Source organism: Carassius carassius, chromosome 38 (genome assembly GCF_963082965.1).
Source record: "Carassius carassius chromosome 38, fCarCar2.1, whole genome shotgun sequence".
NCBI lineage: Eukaryota > Metazoa > Chordata > Actinopteri > Cypriniformes > Cyprinidae > Carassius > Carassius carassius.
This window is the reverse complement of record NC_081792.1, coordinates 14,762,508-14,783,127: the sequence shown is the minus strand read 5'-3', so window position 1 is coordinate 14,783,127 and position 20,620 is coordinate 14,762,508. Positions and strand designations below refer to the sequence as shown.

Sequence of the window (20,620 nt, the reverse complement as noted above, 5' to 3'; positions counted from 1 at the left end):
AATTTTAAGCCTACGCACTGATGGAAGCACTTCAAAAATAGATTGGAGTGGATGAGTATGACCTTTAGAAATCCTAATTGCTGTTTTTTTTCTATAAAACAATCAATCAAAGAAGACCTGATGTGAATGTTGTTTATAGCCAGTAATCGTATTTGCCTGATTAATTATTTGCGAGAATTTGTTATTTCCCTCTGTGGAGTATGATAGAAGGTATTCTGAGAAATGTGTTTTAATCCTTACATTGGAAGTCGATGTGGTCCAGTGTTGTTTAGTTCTCAGCATTCTTCAAAATATCATATTTTAGGTTCCACAGAAAAAGTTTTACAGGTCTGGATTGACTTGAGAGTGAGTAAATGATGATAGAATTTTCATTTTTGGTTATATAAGCTTTTAAGAATAGGACAAGTTGCAGAACACTACGTTAAGATGATCAGAGTTGTGGTGTCATTATCATGATGATAACTCTACATAAACTCAAACCTTTAGGAGGTGGTCTGAGTGAGGTTTCCTTCAAGTCACCTGTATTTACACAGCACTATCTTCACAATGTGCATTATTTTTCCATGTTTTTAAATCTTATTTTAATGTTAATTACTGTTGGTGGATACCATAGAAATAAATGCAAAGTATTGTACACTGAATCCTATGTGTTGCAAATTGGGTAACACTTTATTTTAGGTTCTCTTAACTAGTTTCTTAATAGCATTTCTTAGTAGCTAATCCTACCCAATATCTAAACTTAACAACTACCTTCCTAACTATTAATAAGCAGCAAATTAGGAATTTATTGAGGGAAAAGTCGTAGGTAATAGTGAATAAGTGTTCCCTATTCTAAAGTGTTCTAAATCCAAATTGGGTGACTTCTCCTACAAACCCTAAAATTCTTAGCTGAGCTAATGGCACAGTAGTCTAATACATACACCAAAATGAATGCTTTTTGTGCGATGCATTCTTAGACTGCCTTATCTATAATATGCGACGCTGCCTTAGAATTCTACTCAAATTAGGCATAATTTGAAGTTGCTATTAGCTTTGGAACAGGTTTAAAATGCTGCCTATGTTTTAGAATTGAGCATCTGCACTAGATACCAAGTGCAGAGACAACTGGAAATAACTCTTGAATACACAAACGTCTTCTGACATCTAACATGCACAAACACAGCTCTGTCTGTTTTGAGTCTCAACTGGACAGCGGATAACAAGAGGAGTGTATTTGTGTATCAGTCGCATCCCAGGATGACCCTGCTATTGGATCGAGCTGTGTGTCTACTGACGCTTTTTCTTCACTCTCTCTTCTGTTGGTTTTGTCTACATTAGGGCCTTTTGTTTGTTCCCCTTGTACTCCATCTGGGCGGCATCAGGAGACAGATTTACACAAATGGTTTCAAAGTCTCACCTTAGCCAACATTATCCAAGTCTTCGCAACATCTAGCGGAGTCGTGACGAATGCTGCTACTCCACCTGGAAAGAGATTGTGCATATGTGTAGGCACACAAACACAGACAAGCACTAATTATAGTGATGACCATGTTATAATTACCACTATACATAAATGTAAATATGTGGCATTACATCAGCCCTGATTACCTGACGGAAACGCTCTGGAGAAAAAGAGCAAAAGCGGATGAATTTTTCAAACTAGCCTGGCAATGTCAAGCACTCGTAAACACTCATGCACATTCATAAACTTGTTTTGGCGTGAATGAGAGCAGAAAGAGGTTCTCTCTCCTAACAACAGCATCAAGCTTTAAACATGCTCTTCCCAGTGCTGGAATAAACAAGTTCTCCCAAACTGCCTGATTTCACTTGATTAACTGACAGATAACAGTTGCCCAAATGCAAGTGATGTTTCTTTATAGAAATATTAAAGGTTCAGGCAGTCAATTACCACAGAACAGAATAGTGACATAATTTAGTACCTCAGGTTGTAAGAACAAGCAAAGAATCACATGTATAGTAATACATTTTCAACTGAAGTCAATTCTTCCATTCAAAAGGTGTGATTTTTTTTTTTTTTGCGGTAAAGTTGTCTAAATCATCTTTCGAAGCGGATGAACTAATTTTTTTTTGTTACCATCTTAATTACGTATTTCTCTTTATATAAACAATTTCATCCTGGTATTCATCCTTGCTAACTGAATGATCTTCTCAATCCTTCCCAAACAGTTTTGCTTTTCCAATCTTTTGTGTACTTGACTGAATGCTGTTAATGCATTCTGTAAACAATATTTTTAAAATGCTATTTAAGAATAATAAATGCAATTCGATAAATATTTTCAAAAAGATTCAAACTACACAAGTTTCCATTTCTTTCTTTTGTGCCTGTTCTACACCATTTCCCCCCTGAACAAACTTAATTCAAAAGCATCTGCTTAAAAAATAGCTGCACATATATAATGAAGTAGTTACTGTATTTACCTGCTTTGCATGATCATGGTAATGGCAGGAGGATTTATAATAGGACATTAACTGAGGACCGACAAAGTAAGCAAGTGATTCTATTGCTACTGAAGCGACATGTACTTGTAATTGAACTCAGAACAGGAAGGACACAATAGTGGGGGGAGAGAGAGAGAGAGAGAGAGAGAGAGAGAGAGAGAGAGAGAGAGAGAGAGAGAGAGAGAAGAATGAGAGAGAGAGAGAGAGAGAGAGAGAGAGAGAGAGAGAGAGAGAGAGCACGATTGGGAAAGGCAAGTTTTTCTCATTTGTTCTCTTGAGGCTTGCAGCATTGGCAGTGATGGCAAGCAACTGCTATCAGACAATGTGTCACAATTCACATTTGTTAGTGTGATTTCACAATGACGCTAACAACCACAATTCACCTAAAGTGATACATCTGTGCCAAAGCAACACATGTGCACAGACAACTCGAATCCAAGAACACTCTCCAGGTGGCTGGCTAGCAGCCATGTTCTTTTTCCTCTGAGTGATGCATCCTCGTCCCTCCATTGTGTCCCAGTACCTGATGAGTTTTTACATGGGCGGAGATGTTTTCCAAAACTGTGACTATGGAGTTAGCCAGCTGCAAGGGACTTGAGCTCCCTGGATCTGGTTTGTAAACTCAATGACTGCTGACAACAGCTATGAAAAGTTACCAAAAATTTGATGCAGGTGCAACAAAAGGCCAATGTCGTACTCTTCCCTCTACTGACTCTCCACCTCTAATTGGTTGTTACTGTCCCTCTTTGTTGGTGCACACCAGCTGGTAAACAACCTGTTGTGACCATCTTGACCTGTGTGGAATTAAACAGGACCGTGGCTGAGTAAAGTTTGAATATTCCTGGTGTTGGACCCCATCCCAACTCCCTATCTCTCGTTCTACTTCGCTCTCTTTCCCAGACCTCTGCGCCGAGGCTAATCCCACACACCTGCAAGAGCTCCGCACACTGCTGCCTGCCAAGAGTCCAGCCGTCCCCCCTGCCTCCTCCACCAAATGGCCTACACAGAGAAAGAGAGAGAGAATTTAGGATTATTACATTTATAAGTCATTAAACAAAAAAACAAATAACAAAAAACACACAAAGCCCTTGGGTTTATATGTATGGGAACGCAACAGAACAGCTCATTTCCAAATCTCAAGAATGATGTCAGAGTCTTATTTTCCCCATAAGGAATGGTGACCAAATCTGAAAGAAAGAAATCTTGAATATCCCTAACTTCCACCGCTCAGCGCTACAGTATTATACACTAACTCTCGTAATCTGTCTGTCATGCTGGTTCATGGTTTTCAAAGAGACAAGTTGAAATCGATATTGAGCTTTGATAAGAACATAAGAACAGAACTGAGCTAGATAATGACACTAACTTTGCACCATTGACACTGTTATTAAACTGGATTGTCTCAACACTGAACTGACTTTAGCTGAATAATGACACTTTTGCCTTATGCTGAAAAAAAAAACACTGCTAAAACCTTCCCTCAGTTGCTTTGATGATTTTAGCTGGTCTTCTAGCCTGGTAATAACTGGTTTGCAGATTGGTGGGTTTTACCCACTTCTTCAACTGGTCAGGCTGGGAGACCAGCTGACAAACCAGCTAAACCAAACTGAACACCAGCTTGACCAGCTTTGCCAGGCTGAAAGACTAGCTAAAACCAGCTACTTCAAGCTTAAACCAGCTGAGACAAGCCAATATTTTTAGGCTTGTTTTAGCTTCTTTTTTTTTTCTTAGCTCTACATAAAAGTTGCTTCATAACTGATGAATTTTATAACATTAACACTGTTATTTTCCTGCTTCATTAATGTAAAGCTGATTTGAAACAATCTGCATTTTATAAAGCACTGTATAAATAAATGTGACTTGACTTCCACAGCTCAGCACTAGAGTATTGTACACATATGCTAACTCTATCAATCCCTGGAAAACACATGGTCTTTCATGCTGGTTCAGGGTTTTCCAAGAAACGAAGGGAAAAATTATATTGTATTCTGATGAGAGTCACAGATGTTATAATATGATGAGCATGTTTCTTCATTGTGTGAAGGGAAGATGCCGGGTGGCTTTTTTTGTTTCGAATAGAAAGTTCAAAATATTTACAATCGTTTTCAATAGTAATCTATTGTAAAATGATAAAATGTCTTTATTGTTATTTTTTAATAAAAGTATTACTTTGTATTAAAAAAATGGTAGTGAATGGTAGTGTATCTGATATCATACCAAGTTGCAATGCATTTTAGGATTGTGTTCTCTGGCAACATACATGTGATGCTACTTTCATGTTTGGCTATAGACAGATGTCTCACCAGGTTTTGGAACAGACTTTCAGTGTTGAATCGTCATCTGTCTACAGCTACAGGTGCGTTCTGTAGCCTCAGGTAAGACAGGTCTGACAGGATCTCAGTCAATTGCACAATTTGTACTCATTTTCAGATGGCTAATTGTTGTTTCAAATCCTATTGTTTAAAGAGGTGAAGTAGGAGGGGAAGAATGTGGTAAATTAAAGAGAAATGTGTGTGAGAGGAGGACTGTTGTAGAAAGGAGGAGGGAGATTCAGTGACTTGACGTGTTTGTTGGATTTGTGTTGTGTTTGGAGGGAGTTGTTGTGCAGCCAGGCTGCAGATAATTGCTGGAGTTTTCCTACGGCCTCAGACCAGGAGCATCTGATGGCTAAGAAAGGAAAACAATTGAAGCACAGCATGAAGTAATTATGAATGATCCCCTCCAGCTTTGTGCACAAGAACACACATGCATAAATGCTCTCTTTGTCACTACATCATGTGTGTTTCATTAGCTGTCAGATTAAGGAAGAGTTTTTGTTTGCAAGTTCAAAGAGCATGTGCTGGAGAACATCCATTTATCCCCGTCACACTCACTGAAAACAAACTGGAGGCAAGTTCACCTCAAAACTGACTGACCACAGCTCTACATGCCAGGATGAACCTTACATGAATTACATTTAACACCGAAACAGGTGTTACATTCAGCTGCACAAACTGCATGAAATGACTTATAATGGAGGGGGAAATGCATCTAATTTGAGAAGATAAACATAACATTTTAGTTGACCATAAAAAATTTAATTCAAATCCAATTTAACATTTTAAATATTAATTAAAATTTCAACATTTGAAGCCACGATAATGTTAGCTGCAGATTTTCTTTTGTTTCGTGATGCTTATAATTATATATAATTTTTTCAAAATTGTGATTTCAAAATTATTTTTTTTTATGTTGTCGAAAGAAGTCTCTTATCCTCACCAAGGCTGTATTTATTGGATCAAAAATGCAGCAAAACAGCAAAAATTTTATTTAATTCTGTAACACCAAAGACTGAGGGAATGGCTGCTGAAAATTCACCATTGCGGTCACAGGAATAAATTATAATATTTATATATAATACAATATGAACGTTTTGTTTGATTGTTCTTTACTTGCAACAATATTAGAGTTTTTACTGTATTTTTCATAAAATAAATCCAGCCTTGGTGAGCATATGTTCAGATTTTTTGAGTTTGTTGTGTGACAGGAACAGTGTGTTTAATATGATTCTGGAAGCCCTCATGATATGCGAGTAACGGATTTTGAACATGAAAGAGGAAAGAGGTTGAACATGCTCAGAGCAGAAGTAGGCAGTGGTTTAGGACCGAGATGAACGTAGCTATGAATTATGTTAGGCCTAAATAGGAAATGAGGTAGTTTAGGGGTAAAGAAAGACCCTGATTTGCCTGATTATTCCAACTGACATATTAAACCTACAGCTACGGAGTCCACGTAGCTTGAAATTCTCATTTGATAAGTATAATACAGTCTAACTCCTTTGTATAACCCAAAACATACCTGAGATTAATTTGAAAACATTTCTGTGGACAAATGGGCCTTTTTTTAATCACACTACATTCTAAATATAAGACTTAAATACTATAGTCTTTTCCGGAACTCACCATCCTGACCATGCATTGCTCCAAACGTACACTTCAGTTTAAATGACTCAAACCAAACTAAGACTCACACTTGCACTTAATCATGAGAATAAGTCTGATCCACTGACACAAACGTTGAGTGGGCATGGTGGGAAATAAGTGGACGGCTGATGTAATGACACAGCTGCTTGCTGGTTTTGTAACAGTGCAGCGCTGAGTTTAGGGGATTGTTGGTAGATAAACTTTGGGAATTGTGGGATACGCTGGAGAGAACAGATGGTTTGCTGCGGCCTGCTGCTCAGATGCTGAGGCTTAAGATGTTTTTGGTGCAAATGACTTGAGAATTGGTTTGGCAATACTTGGGATTTGATTTGATTGACATATCTTTGTTGACATAAATAGACATATTTAAAACTGTTTCTTTGTTCATTGTTAAATGTAGAGCTTAACATGTTAAAGGTAAGCTCATTGTTTGGTCCCACCTGTGAACTGCATTTGTTAACTTGACTTACAGTTGAAACATCAATTTATTATTTATAGCTACATTTAACTACATTTTAAGGTATTTCGTGTCATTTTACAACATTAATTAAATGGCTTTAAGTCATTTATTTGTCAATTTGAAAAGTGATTAATTTATTTAATTAAAGGGATCATTCACCCCAAAAATGTTTAATCTGTCACCAATCACTCGCCCTCATGTCATTCCAAACATTTAAGATTTTCTTTCTTCAGAATTTCTTCTTTGTTGTCTCACAGAACAATGTTGGTAACTATTGAGTGAAAAAACAAAACAAAAAAAAAACACTGAGATGTTTCTAAAAATATCTTATGTTTATGTTCCGCAGAAGAAAGCGAGTCATACAGGTTTGGAAAGACATGAGGGTGAGTAAATGTTGACCATTTTCTTTTTTATTAAAGTTATCTCTTTAATACAATGATTATTATTATTTATTTTGTTCCTTTTTATTGGCACTCCTTCATAGCCAGGAGTATAAAACCACTGAATTTCCATTCTAAATCACTGGGTCACCACTTAATGCCAAAATTTTTCCTACTCTAAAATCAGCACTTGTTTTGTAATTCATGTCCAAAAATAAATAAATAATAAAATCCTGGTAATTTAAAACTGAATGCATCTGCACTGAAATAATCAACGAAGCAAAAGCGGCTGTTTAAAACCAACACTGGCATCTCATTCCATAGTCTCATTTACGCTTTCTTGCTTTTCAAAGTCATGCACTTTTGAAAGAGAGTTTAGCAAAGACTCTCACATTCCAACAGCTCCACACAGATGGCCGGAGAGGCTAGAAACATGCCTTTGAACGTGTCACAAAGAAGTGGCCATGAATGACACTCCTTATTACGGCCAAGCATTGCAGTTAATGCTTGCCCACAGCTGCACGTGCTATTGTCCTCCAATGCCTCTCCTTCTCCGCTCCGCTCCAGTCTCTAGGCCAAGAGCGCTAATGGAATTTTCTGCTTTTGCCCTGGAGACATGATGTCATCCTCACAAACTGGGCCTTTTTTTTTTTTTTTAGAAAAACGACTTTTATGTGGCCCAGACCAGACAATGAAATGGACAGTTGACTAAGACTCAAAGAAATTACGATTCTGCTTAACCACCGGTGAGGGCGACCAATAAAATGCAGCATCATTTTGAGTGCACCTAAAAAGAGAGTTATTAACAGATAGCGAGGCAATGCGTGTAGTTTGAGTTGTAAATGTGTCAGACCATTAACAGGACATTATTCCTTTATTAGAGTGAAATTATGAGGACAAATTAGATCGAAATGAGAGCAAGTCAGAGGAAAAAGGGTGGATTTATACCTTTAGGTACTCCCAGAGTGGAAACTGCACCAGCGAGAATGGGATCTGAAATGAAAAGAAAGGTTTTTTTTTATAATATAAGCTAGACCAGAAAGCATAAAGCATTAGTTATTATTATTATTCATCTAAGAAAAGGAAATTCTGCAATCATTTATTCACCTTCATGTCATTCCAAACCTGTATGACTTTTTTCCTCTGTGGAACACAAAAGGAGAAATGCTGAAGAACATACTAGCTGCTCTTTTCTACATAATGAAAGTGAATGGAGATCCAGGCTGTCAAGTTTCAAAAATGATAAAAACCACTTTAAAAGTATCATTTATTTTGTGTTCCACAGAACATAAACCAAAAAAGCCATACAGCTTGGAAACAAATGAGGGAAAATAAATCAATGAAATATTTTTTTGGCAAACTAATAAAACTCTTAAAATAAAGTCAGTTTAGTGACAGATTACACACAGTTTTAAAAAGAAAATAAAAAAGATGTTGACATTAATGAAAAACTGCTTTTAGAACTACCAGAATAATGCCATAATGTTGTTCACTGGGAAAAAGAAAAAAAACATCTCTTAGCGCTTTAGTCTTCTGTAAAAGAAAATGGATGACTTGTGGCAACATGTTCAACCACAGGCACTGGCCATTTATCTCATGTGTTTTAATACTGATGTCTGGAAGTGTGAGGTAGAAGAGAGAGAGAGAGAGAGAGAGAGAGAGAGAGAGAGTGTGTGTGTGTGTGTGTGTGTGTGTGTGTGTGTGTGTGTGTGGGCATGTTTTTGTGACATATCAGGACACAACTGTGTATAATGACATGGGTATGACACAGGTATTACAGGACATAACCCATGTCCCCATTTTTCAAAACGCTTATAAACCATACAGAATGAGTTTTATTTGAGAAAGTAAAAATGCACAAAGTTTCCTGTGAGGGTTGGTGTTAGGTGTAGGGTCGGTGTAGGGCCATAGAATATACAGTTTCTACAGTATAAAAACCATTACACCTATGGGATGTCCCCACTTTTCACAAAAACAAACGTGTGTGTGTGTCTGTGTGTGTGTGTGTGTGTGTGTGTGTGTGTGCGAGAGAGAGAGAGAGAGAGATGATAAATAGATGAAGTTTGTGGTCAGAGAGAGAGAGTGCAAAAGATAGAGAGGAGTGGCAGAAATCTTCATCCAATCAGGCACAGCGGAGCTAAAACAGAGGAAATCGATGGCACTGCTGGACAGTGAGCTGACAAAATCCCAAAATCCTATGAGAAAGAGAGAGAGACAGACAGACAGAGAGAAAAAATAGAGACCCGATTCATACAGCCAGAAAGCATGTTCACCCTGACAGCAATTTGCAGTAAGCAGAAGTCATTCATTTTGAATGAGAGTTGCTGATTTTCTGTGTTATGAGAAACGGAATTATGGTTGTTGGGGTGTTGTCAGGCATTTTCTAAAGCGTTCAGAGGGGTTACTAGGGTGTTGTTAGGTAGCCACTAAAGTGGTTGATACGGTGTTGCTAAAGAAATCTGGATGGTGCTGGTGTGTTTCTAGAAAGTTGCTAAGGCCTTAGAAGTGACTGGGGGTTGCCAAGAATTTGAGTTCAGAGGGGTTGCAAGGGCATTGCTAAGTTGTCGCTAAGGAGGTATGAGTGGTTGATAAGATGCTGCTAGGGTATTCTCGGTGGTGCTTTGATTCTAGGCAGTTGGTAAGGTATCTGATAGGAGTTTTTCTAAATATTTCCAAGGTATTCAAAACTGTTTCAAAGCCGTTGACAGACAGTAGCTTAGATGTTCTGAACTGAGTCTAGGGAGTTGATAGGCTGTTGCTAAGGTGTTCATAGTGTTTACTATGGTGTTGCCAGAGTGGTGTTAGAGTGTTGCTATGCAGTTAAGGTGTTTTTAGTGGTTGCTAGAGCATTGCTAGTTGGTGAGTGGTTCCAGGACATTGCCAGCTAGTCACTAAGTCGTATTAGTGGTTGTTAAGGTGCCTTTAGGCAATTCTGTGTGGGACTGTGTGTTAGGCAGTTGGTAAAGTTTTAAAGGGACTATTAGGGGGTTGCCAAGCATTTGAAAATGTGTTCAGAGTTGTAGCTAGGGCATTGCAACCCAATCACTAAGGTGGTATAAGTGGATGACAAGCTTCTGTGGGAATTCTGGATGGTGCTGTGTGTTTTAAGGCAGTTGTTAAGGTTTTTATAAGATGGTTTTCCAAACATTTGATAAGGTGTTCATAGTGGTTGTTAGGGTGTTGCCAGGCAGTCGCTAAGGTGTTCTGAAAGGAGTCTAGGGCATTTCTAGGCAATTGTTAAGGTGTTCAACGTGGTTTTGGTTAGGGTGTTGCCTGCCAATCATTAAGGTGGTGTGAGTAGTTGATATGGTGTTGCTAGGGAATTCAGTATGGGGCTACTGTGTGTCTGGGCAGTTGCTAAGGTGTTTGTTAGGGGGCTGCCAAGCATTTGCTACAGTATTGCCAGACAGTCCCTAAGGTGTTCTGAATTGAGTGTAGGGTGTTGCTAGACTGTTGCTAAAGTGTTCAGAGTGGTTTCTATGGTGTTGCTATAGTTTTCTGAATTCAGTTAGTGAGTTGGTTAGACACTGAACAATTAAACACTTTTAAAACAGCTGCCAAATAAATTTTAATTCAAAAATTATTCATACTCATAACAACGCTCTGGATGAATAGCTCTGCCCCTTAATTAAAAAACGATGAATTGCCTAATTTAGACTCTTTTTCCACACTCACACTGAACATCAGGTCATTGTTGCAATTTGGCCCAGTTGCAATTTGGCCCAGTGCTGGGGAGTGTATAGGTCTTTTTGCGTTTTTTCCTCAAAAAAAAAAAAAAATATCAGCCAATTGTTTTTTATTACCAACGTGATAAATTCAGCATCTCTGTGCTCAGGAGGAATGCTTAGAGGAATCTGGAAACAGAAATGAGGCATAGCTGATTTATGCAGAAGTTTAACACTTCTGGCAGAGACAGTTGAACAGATGGTCAGATTTATATTGATAAGGCCGTAATGGATGACAAGAGAGGGGATGACTGATATGGAAAGACAGAAGGATGGAAAGCAGGTTTTTGGCCAGAAGGCTTCTTCACAAGAATGATTCGCTCCAGTGGATGACGGCACATTTAACATGTGTGGTCTGACTGCTGACCAGCTGTACTGATATCAGTTTAAGCACATTAGTTTCACACTTAATCCCTGAAGTGCATTTATTATGTTAGTCAAGGTTTCCTCCACCAAATAACAAGCCACAACTGCTTATGGTAGATTATGTGGTATTGACGATTTGGAGACAATAGGCAAACAACAACACTATGATGTGTATCAACACTCTCTCTGCTGTCTTTGTCTTGCAAGAAAGCCCAAGATTTTGCTGTCTGTCACCTTTTAACAAACAAGAACCATTAAAGGAAACATAAAATTCTTTGCTTGACTATATACAGTATATATATATATATATATATATATATATATATATATATATATATATATATATTATTATAGTTATATTATTATATTATAGTTTTCTTGTGAAATGATGTTGATCTAGGTTTTATTTAATCAGCTTATGTATCTTCTTGGTAAGTAGCAGCATAATAACAACACTGTAGTCTAACAGCTGGCTAACAGAAAAATCATAAATATTAAAAGAGAAAGTGAAAGAGTAAGATACAGACAGGTTAAATGAAAGATGAAGATGAGACAGGCATTGTAAAAGTCAAAATAGTCAATGTAAATCGAAACCGATAAATCCACGAAAAAAGAAAGAAAGCTAAAATTGAAATACTGGTCAAAGGAAAGACAAGGTTTACTGGAAAAACAGATTCTGCAGTTTTTTCTACAGTGTGTCTCAGTAAGGGAAGACGGCATCTGTATAGTACTGAAATAAAAAGAAAAATTATTAAAGCACAGTGAAAAAAGATATTTCTCAAACACTAGAGAGACGACATACTGACCACTCCAGAGACACTCAGCGAAAGAAGAAAAGCGAATGAAGCAGAGTTACAGGAAGTAGATGAGGGCCAGATGGATATGTCATCAGCTGAGCTTCGATTCAGCAGCGCTTGTTATAAAAACAGCTGACGGACTGGAGAACCCACAGACTAACCCTCATTGTTATTGAGAGATGTGGAAAACAGTCACTTTTACAGGCCCTTCCTAACACACACACATCTATAGCAAAGCATACTGACAGTATCTGCAAGTACAAACAGAAGGGTGTGATTGTCTGTGAGTGTGCACACTTCAAACATTGCTGCAGTAACACAAAGCATAAGCATATTTATCAGCCAAAACTTTTAATTGACAGCTTGTTGAAGTGTGATGAGGAACAAACAGGAACAAATTGGAGGTGAAGCGCAGGAGGCGTGAAAGAGTGTTTTATAATGCAAAGCCATCTGCCAAAGTCAAACATGTCGCTAAACCTGTTTGAGTCTCATCACAGGTGTGCGTGTGTGTGCACACGTTTGGGTGTCACATTTGTGTTTGTACAGCCGTGTTTGCTCACCACTGTCACAATACTGTATGTGTGTGTGTGTGTGTGTGTGTGTGTGTGTAAGAGAGATATATATTCATATATATATATATATATATATATATATATATATATATATATATATATATATATTAATAATTAAATTTATATACAGTCTTAAAACCATGCAACAATGTTAAAATGCTAAAAAAATAAATAAATAAATGAATTGAACTGAATCCACAGTTCAGTTGGAGTAATGGTATTCTGGGACTACTACATGACTTTTTATCAGAGGATGATATTAATGGAGTAGGATTTGTATCGCTGATCTTTTGTGAGCCTTGAAAATGTGATTTAAACCTCAGTGCTATAAAAACTCCTCTGAGAGCCAGTTTAGAAAATAGACTCATAAATAATGAAAAAATCAATGAGCTGAAAGCAAGCCAGTGGGATGCCCCAAACACTTTATCAAAGAGAGCAAGAGGCTGTGTTGTGTTTCACGCTTCCCTATGGTCATATAATCTTGGCTGAGAAGGCTTGCTCCCTCGTACAGAAAACACACACATGCAGGTCCCACGACTGAAACACACTTCACAGCGTACATTCAAATCTGCTGAGAGAGATTGACTCGAAGTTTTACATGTATATCTGAACTGTATGGGACAGTATTAATATTATTATTCTGGCTCATAGGGTACACTATTACAAATAAAGGATGGCAACTATGGTTCCATGAAGAACCAAATTTCTTTTCTTGCACAAAAGGTTCTTTACAGTTGAAAAAAGGTTCTTTAATTTAGGGCTGCATGATGAATCGTATACTTTAATCGTGATCAATCTCTGTGTCTCTCGATTTTACTAAGCATAATCATTTGCGATATCTGCTTACTGGTTATTTTTCCTTTTAATGTTTCAAATTAATTTGACATTTGCATTATCTTGGTAACATTGATAACAAGCCTAAACAAGCTTTCATGGTTGCGGCTGCCATATTTCAAGATTTTAAATCCCCCAAATCTTTCATAAATCAATACATTTTCTACCCAGTGGTTTACCTAATCTTCCCACCCTAGAGACCATGTGCACACATTCTCTTTACATAACAGGAAAAAGTACTAATCAGTTGAAAACCACAGCAAACATGTAACCCCAAAAGGTCCTTCTATGGCACTGCTGCAAAAACCCTTTATTTTTAAGAATGTAAAGAGAAAGCATGAATCAGCAGCACTAAAGAGTTCAATACTCTTTTGTGTTTGGATATGTGAATCCACTTGCTGAGGAATTCTGACAGGCTGAATGCCTCACATGAACACTTTGACTCTGCTTGGACAAGCCTGGAGTGCTAGAATGCTCCGATCGGCCAATCGGAAGGTGCGGAATGATGCAGCCAGCCAATCAGATCTCAGAAACTCCCTAGTTTCCATCAGCGCCTGAGAGAAGCAAGTTAAAGTTCTGTGTAATAATATTCTAAACAAATTAAGACTTGTTCAAGGCTGGAGGGGGAAAGAAAGAGAAGAAATGAAGCAGCAAGGGAGGGGTTATGTGGTTAAGGACTGTTTGGAATCAGTGAACTGGCAAATATTCAAGTGTGCAATTCCATTGACATGAGCGAAAACGCTTCCCAGAACCATCACATAATATTTACATTGTGGGGGGATTTTCTGGCTGGGGCTGCATTGTGCTAGGCTGATGCAACAAGTTAACAAAAGAACAGTGAAAACATAGACCGCATCTCCATCAACAAGCTACCAGGTCCAAAGCCGAACCGCTTGTTTCCTTTGTTCACATTCGAACAGGTGAATGCCCCAAAAAACAAAACAGGAAATTTAAGTCCAGCAGTGACCAGTGTAAGGCACAGGTGCATGACTGCACACAAACAAACACAGAAACCCGTCCCGCTCGCATGGAGGCCCTTTCACATGAGGCAACAAAGTGTGGAGCGGGGCCTCGCACACAGGGCATGATGTGAGAGGAGATCTTTCAGTGAGTCAATTTATAATATGTGTGTATGTGACATCTAATGCCCCTGGCCAGTCCAATTAGGTGCTGACAGCGCTGGCGGCACAAGAGAAAGTCTAAGAAAGAAGATAAAAGATGGGCCAGAAGGGACACACAGAGAGAGAAAGACACAGAAGGTTTGAGAAACTCACTGGTAACCAAAAGTGTTCAAACTGGGTCCTAGTGACCCATTGATGGCCACAAGGAAGTTCTGAAAGCAATGCATTTTTTTTTTTTAAATTGTAAAAAATATATAAAACATTTATGGCACTTCATATAATCATGATTGTTTTATTTTTCACATTCACCGAATCTGGTATTATTACAATTTCATTCTGCTGTCTATGGGCCCTATAATACACCCGGTGCAATGCGACGCAATGCTCAGCGCAAGTGTGTTTGCTAGTTTCAGTCAGCGCCGTTCAAATTTTCCAATCCAGCACCACGTCGTTTAATTAGCAAATGCATTTGCACTCATTTTTTCGCCCATGGGCGTGCTGGTCTAAAAAAGAGGTGTGTTCAGGCGCATTGCTAGTGCAATGCTATTTTAAGGGGCTGAAAATAGACTGCCATGGACCAATTCAAACCTGGTCTAAAGTCTGGCGCAACGCTTTTTCTTTGTTATTTAAAGAGCGTACACGCTGCTTATTAAACACAGGGATGCACAGCAGCACACAAACATGCCAAATATATATATATGGATAAGACACATGCCTTTGGTGTGAGAGACCCGGATTCAAATCCACTGTGAGACACCAATGTGTCCCTGAGCGCCAGCTTAATGAATAAATGTAACGTAAATGTAAATATACACACAATATATATATATATATATATATATATATATATATATATATATATATATATATATATTTATATATATATATAAATGCCCACATGTCATAATGGATAGTCATCGCATGTATCAGAATTAGACGCAACTGGCTCTTAAAGGGAATGGAAGATGAGACTCTGATTGGTTTATTCCACATTACGTCCAAAGAAACCCATTACTCATTAAGAGAATAGTGACAACCCGTTAAGCCCGGGCGCGCCAACCGTTTTTCCGTCGGATTTGGAAACGCCCTGGGTGCACCTGTGCTGTACGCTTTACACTTTGCATTTAGATCATTAAAATAGGGCCTTACAGATCAAAAATCAAGTGATTAATTATTTTTGATTATTTAAATAAGTGATTATTTGATTGTATTTACAGCCCTTTTTTACAGGAACTTAAAATAGTATATAATTGTATACAATATTAATATATGTATATATACACTAATATAAAATAAAAGCTAACTTTTTATAATAACATAAAAACTCCTATTTAACACTCCCAAGGTTACACATACTGTATAAAATCTTCGGGCAACAAAATTTGGAATGTGATCAAGCTCTCCAACAAGCATTAATATTGTGTATAAACTCTAAGCACAGTCTGATAAAGATGTTTGGAGCCTTATCTGGAAGACACTGATCAGAACGTATGTATGAAACACTTCATGTGTTCTACAAAGTCTTCTTCATATCTGGAGAAAAGAGACAGGCGAAGACTTAAAGTATATTTCATATAATAATTACTGCAAGATAAGAACCAGATCAACATCTTGTACTGGTAAACTATACAAAACCAAACATTTTCTCCTGAACAAACAAAAGCACCCGAAGTGAACTTTTTTTAGTACATGCAGAATTGAATTAAAATGAGTTTTTATGAGAATGAAGAAAAGCTAGCAATGTTTTTTTTTTTTTTTTTTTTGCTTATAATGGGTGTCTAAACACTTGGAAAAGTAGCTAAAATCATGCAACAGAATTTTAGATGTCATTCAAATGTGAACAGCAAACAATGGGAGCAGCAGACGGAAAGTCTTTTCCTCCGCTCTGAGGGCTAAATAAAGTGCAATATTTGACATGAAGCAGTGACATCATCTCACCCCCAAACCTGACGGCTCCCTACAGATGTTTCCAGCTGTGAGCCACTGTTATGTGAGCTAAACTAAACATTCAGTCTTCAGCTTTAAGCAGTCAGTGCTTCAGCAGGTGTGTCCTCCCAATTCACCAATCATCTACGCATATATAGTTTTTACCAATTTATCTGATAATATTTATGGTTACAGAAGCTTAACCTTACCTGAGCAAAAACACCATTTTACCTAGCAAACTAATCACATTTATTGCTTACCCAGCATGCAGTTAGAAATTACATCACCATGATTACATTCAATTTAGTCCAATAGTATCCCTCAGGAGAGCAATAGTATGGTCGAATTGGCCATGATTACTTGCTTGCTAATAGATGACATTGTGCGTTCTGTGATTTATATTATGTGCTAAAACAATGGGAGCTCATTCATATTATAAAGGTCAGATAAAATCTGGCATGAAACATTTGTTACTTCAACATCTGTTGACCTTACACATTTGGACACAGGAAATACTGAAATGTGAAGTCAGTGCTGATAGCTGGGTCAAACATGTGGACAGAAATCAGCAAGCTATTTATTGTTCCGCATCTGAGACACGATAATTGGTTAAAACCTCAAATGCAATGCTAAAACCAAATCCGAAATAATTATCGATCGGAACAAGCTCTCGGTCCAAGCCTCGCTCAAGCTGTAATAATAACATTAACTGCCCGTAAAGCAGTTCACCTTCAACCTCAAATTATCATGCAGATCGCTGCTCAGACGCCATTTTTTCTCCAGAGACAACTGGGGTTAAGTACACAACTCCATGACACATAAGCATCACTGCCCCGGAGATAAACTACTGAGAAAAAAAGATGTCTTTAAAATGAAAGACAGAGAGTGTTTGGAAAATAATAATGGGGTGAAATAAGATGAAAAAGATTTGGGGAAAGGACGGAGCAAGAGATAGCATGAGGGAAATAAATCACAGTGTGAGACAGCAAAACTCACCCTGCAATTAGAGGTTAACCTCACACTTGTTTTACAAGGGTATGAAAAAGAGGATGCTTCCCTTACTGAATTCTGATGCAAGCATTATTAGATTAGAATTAGATTTATTTGGAAATATTTTAAAATACAAAGTAATATGTGTTTTTCTAATGCGGTTTTAAATAATAAAAAAATTTATATAAAAATCATATTGAAATAAGATAATAACTAAAATACATACTGATTTTTAATGCAATATTCCATAAAAATAACAACAACTGTGAACTTTAAAAACAAATGTGCTTTATTAAATTAAACACCTCTTGTATTATATTATGCTAAACAACTACTTTCTAATTAATTGAAAATAACAAGTGTTTCTTGAACAACAGATCAGCGTATTAGAATGATTTCCGAAGGATCACGTGACACGTGTAAAGTTAAGCTTTGCAGTTGTTCTAAACCATGATTATATTTCAATAACAATACTACTCCTTGATAAAGGCTTCAAGTGTGGCAGGCACAAAAATGCTTAATTTAATAATCAACTAAAATGGAATAAAATGAAATAATATTACAAATTCATTGGCACAGAGCTGTAATTTAAGTAAAGCAATGGGACCTGAACATTGGTTGTTCTGTATCAGACAAGAAATGCATATATCCAGCCCAACTGGCCAAATATTTGAATGAAAATAAGATAATTTAGTAAGCATGTAGTATATGTTAGGCAAGATCTGCTGCTTAGTTTTAATGTTATGATTTTTACTTGATATATATGTATCAAATTTAATTTTACACATGCTTCCCCTCACGGTGGTTGGTGGGGAGCCCCTAGAGCCACAATCTGAACACTGATTTTATGTATATTTGGGTGAGTGTGTGCATGTTAGTTTGTTGTTGCTCAGAGGCATATTCAAGCTCAGGTCACAGGTCTGTGGGCCAGCAAAGGGACACACCCACACACACAAACACACACACACACACACACACACACACACACACACACACACACTACCCCTCTTTCACTCTTTCACTCAGGGTCCCCAGCCAGACCGGCGGCCCTTATTGAAACCATATGTGAAGGGCTGAGATGGTTTTCTGCTTGGATTGAGGCAAACACGCAGAAAATTGTGGGAAGCAAACATAACCCCAGGACCTAGCGAGACATGCTAATTAAAAAAACGACAAAATAAGACAAAAACTAGAGCATGCAAAGTTGCCATCTCGCTTCTCTGAACATTAAGTACCCCTAAATCTTCTTTTACTTACATCAAACTACAGCAGTGCAGATACAATCATTAAGAGTGTATCAGGGGATTTCAAATTCATAGTGGGACACTAGAGAGTCAGCAGATATTTGAGAAGGAAAAAAAAAAAACCTTGGTACTGAAATATTGAATTTTAAGTGTCTGTTTTCTATTTTAATATTTCAGTGCCACGTGATCCTTTAGAAACAATTCTAAAATGCTGATTTAGTGCTTAAAGGGTTAGTTCGCCAAAATTGAAAATTGAAAATTGAAAATTATGTCATTAATAACTCACCCTCATGTTGTTCCAAACCCGTGAGACCTCCGTTTATTTTTGGAACACAGTTTAAGATATTTTAGATTTAGTCCGAGAGCTCTCAGTCCCTCCATTGAAACTGTGTGAATGGTCTATTGTCCATGTCCAGAAAGATAATAAAAACATCATCAGTAGTCTATGTGACATCAGAGGGTCAGTTACAATTTTTTGAAGCATCGAAAATACATTTTGGTCCAAAAATAGCAAAAACAACAACTTTAATTCAGCATTGTCTTCTCTTCCGTGTCTGTTTTGAGAGAGTTCAAAACAAAGCAGTTTGTGATATCCGGTTCACGAACGAATCATTCGATGTAACCGGATCTTTTTGAAACAGTTCACCAAATCGAACTGAATCGTTTGAAATGGTTCGCATCTCCAATACGCATTAATCCACAAATGACTTAAGCTGTTAACTTGTTTAATGTGTCTGACAGTCCCTCTAAGTTAAAACAAACCAATATCCTGGAGTAATTCATGCACTCAAACAGTACACTGACTGAACTCCTGTGAAGAGAGAACTGAAGATGAACACCGAGTTCAGTGAAAGTTGTCGTTTTTGCTATTTTTGGACCAAAATGTATTTTCGATGCTTCAAAAAATTGTAACTGACCCTCTGATGTCACATAGACTACTTTGATGATGTTTTTCTTACCTTTCTGGACATGGACAGTAGACCGTACTGTCAGCTTCAATGGAGGGACTGAGAGCTCTCGGACTAAATCTAAAATATCTTAAACTGTGTTCCAAAGATAAACGGAGGTCTTACTGGTTTGGAACGACTAAGGGTGAGTTATTAATGACATAATTTTCATTTTTGAGTGAACTATCCCTTTAATGAACATTTCTTCTTATTGCAAATTTTGAAAACCATTGTGCTGGTTAAAATATTAGAAACCGTGAAAGATTATAGCAGGATTCTTTGATAAAGTTCAAACAAAGTTCATAAGAATAGCATTTACTTGAAATCTCTTGTAACAACATCCATGTCTTTACTGTTACTTCTGATCAATTTAATATCCTTGCTAAACAAATTTATTAATTTCTTTACTATTATGTATGTGTTCGTGTGTGTGTGAGTGTATATATATATATAGTAATGAATATTTGCCACATAATATGTTTAATTAGTTTTGCCATTCTCCATCTGTTGTCTGTTTAAATTTAAATGTTTCTTTACTACATATGTAGCTTTCAAAACACATTTCTATGATTCACTCATGCATTTGCCGCTGTTTCAAATGCAATCCAATCACATACTCATTGTATCATGATTGATGCATCACAGGTGTCCATACATTGTGAAATGCTGCATATGTGGAGATTTTGTTTAGGATCAGCTGAAATGTCATCTGTCTAAAGTATACTAAATATCTATCGACAAAACCATTATTTTTTTGAGGTGATTTAGTTGATCGTTATGACGCTGGACAGAAATATCAACATTTCAAGCCGTTCTGATGGTCCCATTCCAATAAGCTTGGCGAGAGGAGCTAGTGT

At 37.4% G+C, this 20,620-nt stretch overlaps 1 protein-coding gene across 1 annotated transcript in view; it reads right to left on the bottom strand.

Annotated features, from left to right (window-relative positions):
* The window catches only part of LOC132119395 (mitochondrial S-adenosylmethionine carrier protein-like), a 45,223-nt gene that overhangs the window by 8,314 nt on the left and 16,289 nt on the right, over positions 1 to 20,620 (bottom strand). Inside the window, exons 6-8 of the mRNA XM_059529300.1 lie at positions 8,190 to 8,234; positions 3,369 to 3,438; positions 1,397 to 1,461 (exon numbers count right to left, since the gene is read on the bottom strand). Of these exons, the coding sequence (XP_059385283.1) occupies positions 1,397 to 1,461; positions 3,369 to 3,438; positions 8,190 to 8,234 (180 nt within the window). The remainder of the gene's footprint in view (positions 1 to 1,396; positions 1,462 to 3,368; positions 3,439 to 8,189; positions 8,235 to 20,620) is intronic.